The following is a 17313-nucleotide window of genomic DNA, read 5'->3' on the forward strand; positions in this document are numbered from 1 at the left end:
GACGACTTAAGACAGATCGTACAGTACCTCTCAGCCGGCTGAACAAACTGGAATAGCCTCCGTGACGACACAACTTTGCCCTTATTGGCTGAAGAACGTATCGTTTGTATGACGTTTGTATCCCAGGAAGTTCCGATGCGTTATCTGCTTTTTCTCCCGAATATCACGTAAAGCAGTGAGAACTGGTTTTCAGTTAACTTACCTAGTAAAATAAAGTTTAAATAAATTACATAAATGCTCTAATAGTACACGTAAGTTAGTGGTTTATTTATTGTTAGTTACTGTAATGTTGCGCTGCTTTATTTGTTTAATCGTCCAGTCTGTGAAGGGATTATTTTAGGGTGGCACATGCCCCTGAGGCTATCCCATTGGCGCGCCCCTCCGCAATACCTCTGCGCCCCCTAGTTTGGGAACCACTGTTTTAAAGCAACATTTCATAGCAAACCAGTTACATACCTGCAAACTTGTCGCTTTTCGGCGACAATCGCCGTTTTCATTGTCAATTGGGTCATTCACGTGAATCGTGTAGAACCGGAGAGTTTTTTTTTTGATGGGGGGGGGGGGGCTTGCGTTAATTGACATCTGGGCCGATCGGAATCTCAACTGAGCTCCACTGTTGCCAACTCTTCAGCAAGGCAAGTCGCTATTGTCTGTCCCAAAAGTCGCTAAATGACGCCATCTCCTCATTTGCATAATGTGCATGTAATTGTAATTAACTCTAGGAGAGAGGAATCATGTCGTGGGAGAGACAAAAAGTGTTTTTACATAGATACGTTTAGAACTACAAATGAACTTTCTTCTGTGGATATACACTCACCTAAAGGATTATTAGGAACACCATACTAATACGGTGTTTGACCCCCTTTCGCCTTCAGAACTGCCTTAATTCTACGTGGCATTGATTCAACAAGGTGCTGAAAGCATTCTTTAGAAATGTTGGCCCATATTGATAGGATAGCATCTTGCAGTTGATGGAGATTTGTGGGATGCACATCCAGGGCACGAAGCTCCCATTCCACCACATCCCAAAGATGCTCCATTGGGTTGAGATCTGGTGACTGTGGGGGCCATTGTAGTACAGTGAACTCATTGTCATGTTCAAGAAACCAATTTGAAATGATTCGAGCTTTGTGACATGGTGCATTATCCTGCTGGAAGTAGCCATCAGAGGATGGGTACATGGTGGTCATAAAGGGATGGACATGGTCAGAAACAATGCTCAGGTAGGCCGTGGCATTTAAACGATGCCCAATTGGCACTAAGGGGCCTAAAGTGTGCCAAGAAAACATCCCCCACACCATTACACCACCACCACCACCAGCCTGCACGGTGGTAACAAGGCATGATGGATCCATGTTCTCATTCCGTTTACGCCAAATTCTGACTCTACCATTTGAATGTCTCAACAGAAATTGAGACTCATCAGACCAGGCAACATTTTTCCAGTCTTCAACTGTCCAATTTTGGTGAGCTCGTGCAAATTGTAGCCTCTTTTTCCTATTTCCTATTTTGGAGATGAGTGGTACCCGGTGGGGTCTTCTGCTGTTGTAGCCCATCCGCCTCAAGGTTGTGCGTGTTGTGGCTTCACAAATGCTTTGCTGCATACCTCGGTTGTAACGAGTGGTTATTTCAGTCAAAGTTGCTCTTCTATCAGCTTGAATCAGTCGGCCCATTCTCCTCTGACCTCTAGCATCAACAAGGCATTTTCGCCCACAGGACTGCCGCATACTGGATGTTTTTCCCTTTGCACACCATTCTTTGTAAACCCTAGAAATGGTTGTGCGTGAAAATCCCAGTAACTGAGCAGATTGTGAAATACTCAGACCGGCCCGTCTGGCACCAACAACCATGCCACGCTCAAAATTGCTTAAATCACCTTTCTTTCCCATTCTGACATTCAGTTTGGAGTTCAGGAGATTGTCTTGACCAGGACCACACCCCTAAATGCATTGAAGCAACTGCCATGTGATTGGTTGATTAGATAATTGCATTAATGAGAAATTGAACAGGTGTTCCTAATAATCCTTTAGGTGAGTGTATATATACACATATATACACATATATATATACACATATATATACACACACACATACATATACATATCTGCAGTTCTGCATGGTCTGCAGTTAAATAAATAGTCATTGAAAGATCAGAACTAAAGTCTTACCGTTTTCTCCCAGGACTCTTCCAAAACTTCTGGCTGGGGTCTTGCACAAGGCAGCATGGGTTACGTGTTCCACAGCAACAATAACACTGGGCTGCCCGCAGACGTGCCTGTCTGTAAATTGACGTAGTGCACTCAGATATCGGCCGATGCCGATACATTAAAAAATATCGGCCCAATATATCGGTTGACCTCTAGTTCATATTAAATGTATATATTGTAATTTATTATCTATTTTGACATATAGCTCTTTTTTTACTTATGTACAAGAACAAATTAAACTTGGATGTAAGCACATTATTTTTTTCATGTACACCGAGATGATGTGCTTGCAAATGCTCACTGTGGTGTTTCCAGTACTCTGCAAAGTCATAGGAGGCCAAAATAAATTATGTTTAAAGCTATTTATCTGTGCTGGATGTGTATATTTACTCAGAATGCAAAACAATTTGACATTTGAACATTTACAAATAATCTGTAATACAATAAAAAGTATACATAACTTCTGTACGTAAAAAAGTGACTGATGTCTTTTTGGACAACATGCTAAGTATAATTTACTTTGGGTGGGTAAGACTTTTGCACATTACAGTACTGTATATACATTAAAATCAATTTCCTATAAGGAAATATAGGGCTGTGTGGAGAATCAAGCGAGAATATGTTTAAGAATCATGAAATCATGAAACCCACAGACTGTTATTCAATAATCATGCAACAGAAGCTTAGCATTACATTATTACATTACATTATTCTGGTTTTGTTCCGGCAAAGCTTTTAACAAATTATGTTGTTAGTTTCTATTTGTAATTGCACATATATGTTTTGATCTTTATAATGTTTAAAATCATCTAGTCATGTTTATTTCGATGAAAAACTTGCGTATTATAAATGTATACTTCATTATAAGTACTGCACTTAAAGTCATTGTGCCACTTAGTTTATGCCAAATTAAAAGAATTCCTCCCATAGTAGGCCAAGCTTCTGAATGACAGAATGAATATTTTTTATTGCAGCAAAGCAGAAACAAGTCAAACTATAATGTAATGAAACACATTTTTACTCTGCACACTCATACAAATCTTTAGGCACACCTGCAATTTCAAAACAGACTTCCCATATAATGAAAGCTGAAATCACTAACACAGTTCAACTGAATACATTTCAATCAGTGTTAATGAAGAGGACACAGCTTGAAGAAGGATTTTTCAAGTTTACAGTAAGTCCATCAAGACGATCATGTACATGAAAGAGAAAGGAGAAGAAAGAAGAGTTCTCTGAACAGAGCTGCTGCGGCTCAGCAGTGTCCAGTGTGTATCTGGAGAGGTCCTCCACCAAAAAGGCATCCAGCTAGTGGCAGGCTGGTGATCATAAAAGGCTCCATGATGAAACAGGTGAAAGGAGGTGAATCACACACATCAAATGTTGCTAGTCAACTGACAGCCCAGTATAGCCCCATATAGCATTGATGCCAACAAAGCCCATAACTGCACCTAAATATTTATTATATTACAAAAATATTATATTATTGCACCTAAATATGAATGATGCATGGAGCTGGTGACTTAGGTGCTGTAGTAGAGAGTAGAGCATAGTAGAACATTCCTCAGAGGGTGGTGGCAGTGAGCTGAGAGAGGGCTGTGCTCGTGCATTGTTGTGTTATTTGTTTATGCGTGTGAAATAGCTTGTCCAGAGTTATTTAACTTGGTCTTTGTAAGGCGGCGCCTGTGTGGGTGTTTTACCTCTGTGCGAGTGCCGTTTGCGGATTGTCATAAACAGCGCAGCTGAAGATACGTTTATCTGTATGCACATCTCTATAGCCAGTGTTGGGCAAGTTACTTCAAAACTGTAATGCATTGTTTATTACTTGTTACTGTAATTTCAAAGTAATTTGTTACATTACAATATTATTGTATTTAAAATGTAAGGCATTGCACTACTATTGCATTATTTTTAAGTTTTTCTCACCAAAATAACTGGAAATATGGATTTGGAAATCTATGCTCATCTTGCTCATGACGCTCAATTAGCTCATTACACATCCAGTGGAAGGTGATGTGGTATCTAACTGAGCTATAGGCCTATGGTTAAAAACAGTAGAATATAATAGCCACAGCGATGGCTCATGGCGCAATACAAGGAACAATCATCGCAACAACAGACAAAAGGTCAAAGTCTGGCAAATTGTGATAGAAATACTGTAACTTTAGGCCTAGTCATATTAGCATTAATTGAACTGTATTGTAATGTCTAAAGATATGACAGGATGCAAAATTAGCATTTCTATGCCTTTGCAGTCGTCCCTCGCCACTTCGCGCTTCGACTTTCGCGGCTTCACTCTATCGCGGTTTTTTGTCTATTGATTAAAAAGTTGATAGAGACAATGAAAATGATACATCGCTACGCATCGAAAGCATCTTTGCTCTTCGTAATTAAATGTACAATAATAACAATATATTTATAACATCTAATATTTCTTCTTTAATATTTTGGGTAATACGAGTGTAATTGTCATGACCTGCCTGTCCGATCCTCTTATGTGCCACGCCCCATCCTCTTATGTGCCACGCCCCCTTATTAACCACATATGCAACCCAGCTGTTTTCTGTCAATTTGATTCAGTTTTACTATCCGACGTTAGCTCAGTTGCAGGTTCACTCATCTCTCTGTTCTGTCTGACTACAAGAAGTGAAACGTTTTGCAGGGACATTTCTCCTCTGCTGATCTCTCGGTGATTTTGGCGAATTTGTATGAAGAAAAAAAACCATCACTTCATTCCGGGTTAAAAATGCATTGTAATGCACGTTACTGACATTTATACTGAGTAAAATATTACCAATTTTTTTTCTGTAATGCCTTACATTACCTCGTTACAGCAAAAAGCAATGCATTACAGTAATTTGTTACTTTTGTAACGCGTTACTCCCAACACTGTCTATAGCAAACACCCACAGTAAGCATAACACGCCATAGAAAGGGCCAGTTGCTCTTAAAGTTTTGCTTGGTTGCCATTCGGGGCAGAAAGGACATTTTCCACTTTTTTCCCCCGCTCCAGCAGTAGCCTACCTGCGAGAAGGTTATTTGTATGGTTTTTCGGCCTCCCAAGATTAAACTTTCAACTGTAGTGCACTGTTTCCTTTTTACTGTAAGTACTGTTCATTTGTCCAGGAATATCTCCTTCGGTGAGTAAAGGCTCTCTTTTTTTATATTAAAGTTTACAACTGAGCAGTCAGTTCAGTAGGTGTTATCCAAGAGTATTTAAAAGCAGATTTACTTATTTTGAAGTTTATCTTTAATTTATTATTTTTAGCTGGGCTGGGAATAAGGAACAGGGGTCTTAATACGGTAGTTAATAATGTGCACGATGTTTGCCCTTCTGGATGCTTGTATCTAGTCGGACTTCATATGCGAGCGATGTCAGCTGGTTGGCTCCCTCAGGGCCAAGGTTCCTGACCTTGAGGAGCAGCTGGTTCTCATTTAGCAGGTAGTAGAGGTAGCTAATACGCTTTGTAGGGAGATAGTGTGTGTGCCACAAGCGGGAGATTGAAGACTAGATTGAGAGAGAGAGAGAGTTGAGGGGTTCAGGTTTATGGGGCACTGGGGTACCTTCTCGAACAGATGGGACCTGTTTAAGCTGGATGCCATTTTCAAAAAGGGAGGTAGAAGTGACCGCTCAAACTATAGAACAATTGGTTTAACTTAGCTTAACTGTATAAATGGGGGATGTCTTAGGAGCAGAGATTGGTAGAGCTGAATTTATTTAACCTCGAACAAAGGAGACTAAGGGGTCACATGATCCAGGAAAAGATTGTACCGGGTCTAGATGCCATTCATCCAAATTGTTACTTCAGTGTAAGTTCTACTTCAAGAACCCGTGGCCACAGTCGGAAACTATTGGGGGAACACTTTAGTTTGGATCTGAGAAAGAACTTCTTCTCATAGCATGTAATTATAGTATGGAAAAGTCTGCCCGAAGGGGCAGTGCAAGCTAAAACCCTAGATTCTTTCAAATCTGAACTTGACAAGATCTTTCCAACTTTAAAATTATGATTAAGGAGTTCCAGTTCTTTCAGCAAAAAAGTGAGAAATTGCTGTTTCAGTTTAATAAGGAATGAAAATACTGGACACTGGAGAACTGAAATAACATTAGCTAGTCGCTGAATCTCAGTTCCTCCTGTTGCACACTAACGAGAGGTTATGAGAAAACCATGCAAACCCGGGGTGTGTCTAAAACTACAAGTCAAGGAAGCAGCCCTTATCCCCGCCTAGTGATATTTGGTATCTCATTTCCCCCCAAATGCCCAGGGCCAGCAAGCAAAGAGTATCCAGTACAACCAATCAGTTTGCACTCCCGGTATTCCATACATACGCAGATACATGTGAGTATGTATAGCTATAAATAAATAAATAACAAAAATAAATGCAGCTGTGTAAATGGGAATAAATGCAAAAATCACTGAGTTGCATTTTAATCTGAGTATACATTATGAGTAACATAATACTAAGCCAATGGGGTGAGGGAATTGTAAAGAAAATAACTATCTGTTGAAATCGGAAGCATTGCAGCTAATGTAAAACATTGCAATATGGGTAGATGCATGAAGAAACTGAAAAACAATTTCTGCATTTTTTTCTTTTGAGGCAATACGGTGGACAGTTCAGTTGACCCTGGTTATCAACTTGTAAATTTCTTCTAATATAACTAAGAAGTTTAACTTAAATCTTTTTTGACCAAATTAAACATTTAAAAAGGCATAACATTCTCTCTCCATCCGAGAGCTCACTTCATATCATAATTATGACGATGCATGGAATATCTGGTGTGCTCTGGTCAGCTTGTCTATGTAAAAATCCTAAATCCATCATGATGATCTTATATGTTCCAACCATCCAGTACGGGTTTACAGAGAACCTGGGGCTGATCCCATAATGCACAGGGAACAAGGCATGGAAATCTGTTGATAGAATGGCAGGCTACACACTATGGGAAATTATTGAGATGTCTATTAGCATAACTGAGTGTCTTTGTACTGCAGGAGGAAACCTACACAACACTGGAGAACATGCAAATCCACACACATATAGCCAGTGATACAACCACAACCATGGAGGTGTGAGGAAGCAGAATTTCAATATTGTAGAAACAAAGCTTAATTTTTGAGAAGCTGGTGTTGACCTAAAGAAGCAGACATGACTTAGACTTATAAGGTTAAGAAGTGTGGGGCAACAGTGCTGCAGGTTGCTGTCTGAGAGAAGATATCATTTTATTAGATATCAGTGGATCAACAAATGGGTGAGTGGATATTTTGATAAGAATGGTGTGAGTAGCTAGATCATGATGATCTTCTATCATGCAATAGTAGAGAGCGTAATCAGATATGTTATCATTGCATGGTTTGGCAACCTAATAGCTCAGCTAAAAAGCACACTTGCCAACAAGCACAACATGCAGTTTTAATGAAATGTCATGAATCATCTCCACATGAAGACTTACTTTTGGTGTAACATACACTATATTGCCAAAAGTATTGGGACACCTGCCTTTACACACACATGAACTTTAATGACATCCCATTTTTAATGCATAGGCTTTAATAGTTGGCCCACAATTTGCAACTATAACAGCTTCAACTCTTATGGGAAGGCTGTCCACAAGATTTAGCAGTGTGTTTATGGGATTTTTTTTACCATTCTTCCAGGAGAGCATTAGTGAAGTCAGGCACTGATGTTGGACGAGATGGCCTGGCTCGCAGTCTCTGTTCTAATTCATCCCAAAGGTGATCTATTGGGTTGAGGTCAGGGCTCAGTACAGGCCAGTCAAGTTGCTCCACACCAGACTCGCTTATCCATGTCCTTATGGACCTTGCTTTGTGCACTGGTGCGCAGTCATGTTGGAACAGGAAGGGGCCATCCCCAAACCGTTCCCACAAAGTTCATGATATTGTTCAAAATGGCTTTGAATGCTGCAGCATTAAGAGTTCCTTTCACTGGAACTAAGGGGCCAAGCCCAACCCCTGAAAAACAGCCTCACACCATAATCCCCCCTCCACCAAACTTTACACTTGGCACAATGCAGTCAGGCAAGTACCGTTCTCCCAGCAACCGCCAAACCGAGATTCGTCCAGATGGCCAGATAGAGAAGCGTGATTCGTCACTCCAGAGAACACGTCTCTACTGCTCTAGAGTCCAGTGGCAGTTTGCTTTACACCACTGCATTCGACACTTTGCATTGCATTTAGTGATGTAAGCCTTGGATGCAGCTGCTCAGCCATGTTAACCCATTCCGTGAAGTTCTCTACGCACTGTTCTTGAGGTAATCTGAAGGTCACACGGAGTTTGGAGGACTGTAGCTATTGACTCTGCAGACAGTTGGTGACTTCTGCACACTATGCGCTTCAGCATGCGTTGTCCCCACTCTATGATCTTACGTGGTCTACTGTTTTGTGGCTGAGTTTCTGTTGTTCCCAATTGCTTCCACTTTGGCATAATACTACTAACAGTTGACCGTGGAATACTTAGTAGCGAGGAAATTTCACAAATGGACTTATTGCACAGATGGCATCCTATCATCGTACCATGCTGGAATTCACTGAGCTCCTGAGAGTTACCCATTCTTTCGCAAACGTTTGTAGAAGCAGTCTGCATGCCTAGGTGCTTGATTTTATACACCTGTGGCTATGGAAGTCATTAGAACACCTGAATTTAATGATTTGGAGGGATGTCCCAATATTTTTGGCAAAATAGTGTACACTAATATGTCTGTAGGTGTAGGCCTATTTTCAGTACACCAAACTGATTCTTCAAATGTAGCATTTTATGCTAATCCGTTTCAAAGCCTTTCCCATTCAGATTATGATGGCTTTTGCTTAAGTGCTACATTTGCCATTTTGTCATTGATTGGCTATTGCATGAAAGGAATATTTGATTTACGTTTTTCATGCGCATGTGGATGTGGCACAGTGGTGCAGTGGTTAGAATTGTTGCGCCATATCTCTGCAACCAGGGTTCAAGGGTCTGCCTGGGTTCTATGAGTGTGGAGTTTGCACATTCGCTTTATGTCATTGTGGTGTTTCCACCAGGTACACTGGTTTCCCCATGGAGTCCAAGAATATGCTGTGGTTAGTTGGAGTTACCAAATTGCCTATAGGTATGCATGTGTGAGTGTGTCCTGCAATGGGTTGGTGCCCCATCCTGGGCTGTTTCTGGCTTTGTGTCTATAGGACACCTATACGAATAGGACAAGCAGATATAGAAAATGGAGGGATGCTTGCTTTGAATGCAAAAATCTGATGACTCAATCCAGTACTTATTCACATTTCATATATCTAACTTACCTGAGCAGAAGGTCACCAGACTTGAAGGTAATCCTAGTACCTATGGAAGACCCAATGTGCAGCCGCATGCAGTGCCCTACCCTGGGGCTGTGAAATTGAGCCACTGGGCTGTATCACTTATGCATTTTTAAAGCACAGTCTACACAGACTTGACTACCACGTACAACCAAAATGTAACAAACACATCAGTAGTATATAATTGTAACTTGTGGGTAGAATTGCAGGTTCACAACTTGAGTCCTCGTAGGTGTGAGCCTATAATTGTAAGTGTGCAGGCTTTGCATGTTCTAGCTCCTTGTGTTTTCAGAAGGAGTCCAAAAACAGGCAGTTTGGTGAATTGAGGTCCAAAACTTGCCCAAAGAGTGTGAATGTTTTCCCTGTGACCGACTGCTGTCCCTTACACGGGGTCCTATGCATGTTGGAACAGGCTTTAGGTTCTCTGTGATCCTGATACTTGATAAGTAGTTATGGACGAGGGATGGATATTACTGCATAGCGATTTCATATCACAGGACCAGTTCATTATCCAATTAGTCTTGAGCATTATAGTAGTAGAGCACAGTTTAAATCAAAACATTACAATACTGTTCCATTGCTACTGCTGTAAGCAGAAGTGCTTATAGTGTCAGTTTATATAAGATTCAGGCACCTTTCATATTACCCAGCATCGAGTTTGTGTGCTCTCCCCAAGTTTGTGTGAGCTCAATCCCAGTCCTTTTCCTTCCTTCTTCTGCCCAAAACCAAGCATTGAGGACGCATCTCTAAGTTGCCCATAGTGAGTGATTTACTTTACAGAGTAGCTGGCATATAATTATATTAAATCATAATTAATACTATGCAAATATTAGTTCCAAACAAAAAATCTGATTGGACAAGAGGCAATCTATGCGTGCGATTATCAAAGTATAATTTCTTCACCTCTCAAGCGCCACAGTATTTTATCTATTAGACCTGCGGCATGGTTTTAATTTACAATGCAAAGTTATTCTGCTAATATGCTGGCCAGTTGTTTCACTGCTGGCACCAGTGATGTTAGACAAAACTATATTGGCTATAGACTGAATTTTCCAGGTATGTGGAAGGTTTGGAGCGATAGCCCGTCCCACTTTCGCTGACGCTACCGGAACTATTTTTCTTTGTGGAGGCCCGTAAATGTTTAAGTAAATAAACAAATAGTGTTGTTTCTTATTACTGTTACCTTATAAATGCCACATGAACTGTTGTATAAAAGCAATAACATATTTTTAAAAGTTGTGTGTTGTACTCCAGGATATCACAGCTGTGATTGTCTTCAGCACTTGGCCTGTGGCCTTGTACCTACGACCGAATCACTGTCGTGATGATATATTGCAGTACAAACGCACTCCTCCTCGTATGTTATTACTCAAAAAAACCTCTGTTTCTGTATTTACTGTTCCCCTACTTAAAAGGGATCCAAAACTCACAAACTCTTTTAAATAATAAGGGTCTACAGCAGTGTTTCCCAACCTGGTGCTGATGGACCCCCCCCCCCACAGTGGACTGTATAGCAGGGAGCTGGGAGGGAGCAAATACATGGACCACCTGGGGGTCCCCAAGCACAGGGTTGGGAAACACTGCTCTACACTGTCTTGCAAAAGTACAAAATCATTTAATGGATAACAAAATGATGTGTTGATATGTCTTTCTGTTGTATTTGAGTTGGCAAATACTTTTTTTTTCCAAACTGTGACGAAGTGAAGGTCATGTGACCACACATGTGCAGTTTCTCAGTTCCTTTCATTTGCCTTCCACTCGACAAAGCATTTTGCTTAAACATTTCACATTCAACAGACCTTGACTGGACAGCAAGAAAGTCACTTGGCTTGTGTACTTGAACAAGGTCAGTAATTTTTAATTAATATGTGGATTGCATCAAAAGAAGGATTTAAACTAATTCTATCTTGCTGATATTAATATTTCATGTTTTTAAAATCAGGTTGTAGTTTTTATGGAAGAAAATCTAGTGCACCAAAGGAAAATAATTCCACTATTATAAAATAATATACACACTAATAAAAGTCAAATTATATTTGACAGCCTCTTGGCCATTTTAGTTCCATGTTATCAGGCTGCCTACTGAATAATATCTGTCAATCCTGTCTAAACGACCTACATCAGTCTTTCTGAAGCCGGTGCTTGGGGACCCCCAGACAGTCCACGTTTTCGCTCCCTCCCAGCTTTTTACCGGACAGCCCATGGTTTTGTTCCCTCTCAGCTCCCAGCTGGACCAAAAATGTGTCTGGAGGTCACAAAGGACAGAGTTGATGAGCATGCCCTACATTATCATCTCATTATGTTATACATTATTTTACAGATGTACATTCTGCATCTGTTCTCTGAAACCACAGTGGTAATTATCATGTTATTTCTGATTTCTGCCAACCATAGAGCAGAAACATTAGTATGCAACCAATAAAAAAAATCCCATTGTAACATGTAATATGCTTCTTTACAAACACACACACAGACACGTGTCCTACAAAGGGCTACTGTGATGTAAAAAACAGAAAAAGAAGGTCATTTTTAACCACAATGCTGCAGAATACACAAGTTAGCTGTGCAATTTAATTTAAAACTACGTTTCAAGGGATGTAAAAAACAAGTATAAAATATGAAGTAAGTTGATGTGGTGTGAATCTCTATGGAAATGCTGCAGTGTCTTGCCAGACATAAATCAAAAGGTCAGTACTGTAAGTCATTTAAAGAGATACATATGGTGTGCACTTGTTAGATTCCATATACTGCCTTTTAGTACCCAAAAGAAACACCAGAGGCTGTTTAGGGGAAATAACCTATGTAACATTAGTTATAGTTGTGCTAATGATTATTTTTGTACATGTACTGTAGCACATCTCTTGTGAATATGAATATTTAAATCCTTAAGCACAAGAAACAGACACAGAAGATGACTGGCCACTCTTTCAACTCTAGCTCAGGTAAACTGAGGTCAGTCGGTTTTTATTTTAGCTAATATGAGCACTATGGGGCCTTATTCGCAAGAGTAAACAGTTCCAGCAATCAGTTCCACTTCCCTTGATAAATCTTGAATAAATATGAGGTGGTTCGTGTTTTATGAACAGTTAACCTGTCAAAATGCTATTGCACTGCAAACTAATTTAACTTTACATTCTTTAAAACAACTATTTTTATTAAAGCATGCAATGAAACTGAGCACCCATTCCATATTGTAGAATGTAATTAGCTATTGTGCTCATTTTCTATTAATTTAGCTGCTTCATGCTATATAAAATTAAAATCGATGAACGAATTGTCAGGGTATTTTTTGCCTTTTTTATCTACTTACTTTTCACTTAATTAATCCAATGCTTTGTTTTGTCTATGTAAAATCATGGCACGCAGCACTAGTTCTTAATTGGTTCAGCCTCAGGACTCACATTTTTCTTTAGTCATTAAGTCATGACCCAAAATTTGAAAATTTTGAATCAAATTTGTTTCACAACAAATATGTTAGTAATAGTGAATGTAACTTAGTACAGTAACAGTAGCACAATGCCTTCATGCACTGTTAAAAAACAAAAGTCCCACATCACAAAAAAAATTAAAAATGTGTATTTTTAAACACGTACTTTATGTGATCCAGTGAAAATGATCCCAACACCCAATTTAGGGTCGCAAAACACTATTTGAGAAACAGCAGCAGAGAGGAATCTCTCTATAAATCACCCTTGTCTTCTCATGCTTTTCCAGGTTTGCTGTGACAGCAGGACTAGATCCCGTTCATGGGTCTCACTCTGGTTTTGCTTTCGCTGGTACTGACCAGCCTGCCTCTCTACACTAGTAAGAAACTCAGCTTATTTCATTGTTGGTCTTTTAAATTCTATTGAAATACAAATTCTATAAGAAATTCATAACGACATGCTCTGCAAAGACTTGTAATGTGTCTATATGATTTCTCTGTCCACATGTCTTTCAGCTGGGAATGTACCACACGTCATTTCAGATCCACATGTTGATGCCGACCTGGGTGGTGATTTCACACTGAACTGTAGGCTGAGTCTGAGCAATACCAAGGTGTCACAGGTTCAGTGGTCGTGGAGATCATCAGAGAAGCCTGAAGAAATAATTGTTGTATTTGACAAACAGTTTGGGACAAAATACCTGAGTCCCAAATTCGGTGGCAGAGTAACTTTCTTCAATCATTCCCAGCATCATGTGTCCATCCGAGTCTCAGACGTGATGATGAATGACACCGGAAACTACACCTGTCAGTACAGCACCTTCCCCAGCGGCAACTTTCAAGCGACCACCACAGTCACCGTAACAGGTAAGAGCAGAGATGTTATGCTGAATAGTTTGTATGTGTTATGCAAAGATACACAGAGGAGCCTGTCACTGGTAAAGTTAGCTCTCAACAAATAATGATAATAATAATAATACATTTTATTTGTGGGCGCCTTACATAGCACATAAAAGACAAACAATAAAAACAAATAATTAAAAAGAGTTATGTAAATAATTAGACAACAATTGGGTTAAAGCGAGTAAGCCAATTTAAACAAATGGGTTTTGAGTTTTGACTTTAATAGAAAAGGGTCAATATTTCTGACATCCGGCGGAAGTGAGTTCCAGAGTCGGGGAGCAGAGCACCTGAAAACTCTGTTTCCCATGGTGACGAGGCGGGCAGAGGGAACAATAAAATGGGTGGCAGATCTGAGAGAGTGGGAGGGAGTGGCGATGTGAAGCAGACCACATAGATAGGGAGGGGCGAGATTGTAAATGCATTTGAAAGTGTGAAGCAGAATCTTGAATGCTATTCTAGTTTCTATGGGCAACCAGTGAAGCTGTTGAAAGACTGGGATGATAAATTCCTTTAAGGGGGTACGAGTTACAACTCAAGCTGCAGCGTTCTTGGGGATTGCTGGGATTGCTGCGAGGATTGCTGGGATTGCTGCGAGAGAGTGGTGTTGAGCTGCAGCGATTGTTTGGGATTGTTTTTTTTTTGGAGTGTTTTGAGTGTTTGTGTGCTTTACCTGTTTACGTGGGTGGCTGTTTATTTCTATTTATTGTTCTTATTTCGGTCAGCGTGAGTGCTTGTCTGTCCTGTCTGTTAATCAACAGCGCGATTATTACCGACAGAGAGCTGCGGGTGTCGCGTGCGCGGCGTTTTTCTGTCCGCGTTTAAACTCCGTAACAAACACCCGCGGGGCGATTATAACTAATAACATCTAACGTCGGTATCGCTACCAAGCGTCGGAAAAGGACAGTTGCTCCTGAGCTTTGCTCGGTCGCCAGTCGGGGCCGGGAGGACATTTTCCACTTTTTTCCCGCTCCGGCAGTAGCCTGCTGTGAGGGGGTTTTTGTGGTTTTTCGACCTCCCAAGAGCAACTTCGATTTCGCCTTGTTTTTAGTTCATACTTGGTTCAGGCAGAAGTTCTTCTGGTAAGTAGTAGTAAGTTTATCTATCAGGTTTAAAATTTTTAATAAAATAATAATTAAGTTCCGTTTTAACACAAGTAATAACTTATTTTAGTGTACTCCGCACGTTACTGCATTTATTGTTACGCAAATTAATCTTTATAGTTAAATACACTATATAAATTTACTGGGCTGGGAGTACGGGGTCATAGTGAGTTAGTTAATTATGGGGCCAGCTCAGTGTTGCGTTTGCAAGATGTTTGCCCTTCTGGACGTTAGTGTCCAGTCGGACTTCATCTGCGAGCGATGTAAGCTAGTGGACTCACTCATGGTCAAGGTTCGCGACCTTGAGGAGCAACTGGCTTGCATCCAATGCAACAGTGAGTTAGATGAGCTAGTTGATACGCCGTTTAGGGAGACGGTGTGTACGCCACTAACGGGGGGGAGGGAGAATGAAGAGCAGAGAGGTCGAGAGAGCTGGGTGACCGTAGGTCGTAGACGCAGGAAAAGGCGTACACACGTTACAGAGGCGGCATCACCTGAGGTGTCTGTGTCTAACAGGTTTCAGGTGCTTCCAGCTTTAGAGCCGGAAGGGACTGGGGAAGCAGGTGGGCCCTTGGGCACTGAGGAGCCCCCTCCCCCCAGAAAGAGGGAGGTTGTGGTAGTGGGGGATTCAATTATTAGGGGAGTAGACAGTTATGTGTGCACGCGTGATAGAGGGTCCCGTACGGTGTCTTGCCTGCCTGGTGCCCAGGTAGGAGACCTTCCAGATCGTGTGGACAAGCTTTTGGCCCCAGCTGGGGTGGATCCAGTTGTCGTGGTGCATGTTGGCACCAACGACATAGGCAAGGGTAGAAGGGCTGTTCTGCAGGATAAATTTATAGAAGTCGCCAATAAGCTTAGAAGCAGAACATCCATGGTGGTATTTTCCGAAATACTCCCCGTGCCACGCGCAAGTGAGGCTAAGTTAGCTGAGATAAGGAGATTAAATGCGTGGCTAAAAGGATGGTGTAGGAAAGAGGGGTTTAGGTTTATGGGGCACTGGAGGACCTTCTGGAACAGGTGGGACCTGTTCAAGCCGGATGGGTTGCATCTGAACCGGAGGGGAACCAGTGTACTGGGAAGGCGTATTTGTAGAGTAGTTGAGGAATGTTTAAACTAGGGACTGGGGGGGCAGGGAGGTTAGTTAAGTATGTAACTGGGGGGAAACGGAAAGCCCAAAAAAATCATATTATAAGTAGGCACTGTAATAAGCCTACCCTTTGTTGTCTGTATTTAAACGCCAGGAGTATTAGGAATAAAATTCATGATTTAGAGGCTCTTATCTCATCGGACTCTTATGATATTATAGCAATAACTGAAACGTGGTTGAGTGATAAGGATGGACAAGAATATAATATGGATGGTTACACATTGTTCCGTAAAGACCGTATAGGTAAGAAGGGAGGTGGTGTTGCAGTATATGTAAAGGAAATCTTGCAGGCAAGGGAGCTTACTGATATAAGTAAAAGTACGGAAGCTATATGGGTAAAATTAGATGCTACAAACTCAAATAGCCTAATTGTCGGTGTTTGTTACAGAGCACCCAATGTAGCTGCTGAGGAAAGCAGATTGTTATACAGTGATATTAGGATTATGAGCAATAAAAATGATGTGGTAGTTATGGGTGATTTTAATCTACCGGGGATACAGTGGGACATTGTTGCTGGCTCTTCTGAAAATGAACTTGAGATGGTGGAATTAGTACAGGATTGTTTTTTTACTCAGTTTGTTAACACCCCTACCAGGGGAGATGCCATTCTTGATCTTGTTTTGTCTAATAACCAGGACAGGATTGGTAAATTAGATGTTTTAGAACCACTTGACAGTAGCGATCATAACATGGTTAAATTTGAGGTTAAGTTTAGTGCCCGAAGAGCAAAGTCCAAATCAAAAATATATAATGTTAGGAAGGCTAACTTCAATTGTATGAGATTAAAACTAGAAACCGTGAACTGGATGGAGTTAAATAACAAAACTGTTGAAGAGGCATGGGAATTTTTTAAAAGCACATTATTGCAAGTACAAGAGGACTTCATACCTGTTTCTAGCAAGAATAAATCTAGGAAATTGCAACCTAGGTGGTTTAATAGGGACATAAAGTATAAAGTAAGGAGGAAAAGGGCTTTGTTCCAGAGATGGAAAATAACTGATGATGACATAATAAAGCAAGAGTATCTAAATCTACAGGCTGAATTAAAAAATGACATTAGACGAGCTAAAAGGAATGTCGAAAGGAAGATCGCATTGGAGGCTAAGGATGACGTTAAAAGTTTCTTCCAGTATTTTAACTCTAAAAGAGCTCTAAAAGCTGAAATTACTAATCTGCAGGATAGTAAGGGTCTTATAATTGAAAACGACATTGACATAGTAAATGA

At 40.6% G+C, this 17313-nt stretch overlaps 1 protein-coding gene across 4 annotated transcripts in view; it reads left to right on the plus strand.

The window, feature by feature from the left end:
• Positions 1-11308: 11308 nt before the first annotated feature.
• LOC111847744 (nectin-3-like) overlaps positions 11309-17313 on the plus strand; it is a 28219-nt gene continuing 22214 nt past the window's right edge. For 3 of the 4 annotated variants that reach the window (XM_023819195.2, XM_023819196.2, XM_072715904.1), the window contains exons 1-3: positions 11309-11360; positions 13229-13318; positions 13455-13805. In XM_023819195.2, the coding sequence (XP_023674963.2) occupies positions 13261-13318; positions 13455-13805 (409 nt within the window). In that variant the 5' untranslated portion in view covers positions 11309-11360; positions 13229-13260. Of the gene's footprint in view, positions 11361-12404; positions 12457-13228; positions 13319-13454; positions 13806-17313 lie in introns of all 4 variants that reach the window. The other variant, XM_072715903.1, reaches the window with a different exon arrangement.

Source organism: Paramormyrops kingsleyae, chromosome 9 (genome assembly GCF_048594095.1).
Source record: "Paramormyrops kingsleyae isolate MSU_618 chromosome 9, PKINGS_0.4, whole genome shotgun sequence".
In the NCBI taxonomy this organism is placed as follows: Eukaryota; Metazoa; Chordata; class Actinopteri; order Osteoglossiformes; family Mormyridae; genus Paramormyrops; species Paramormyrops kingsleyae.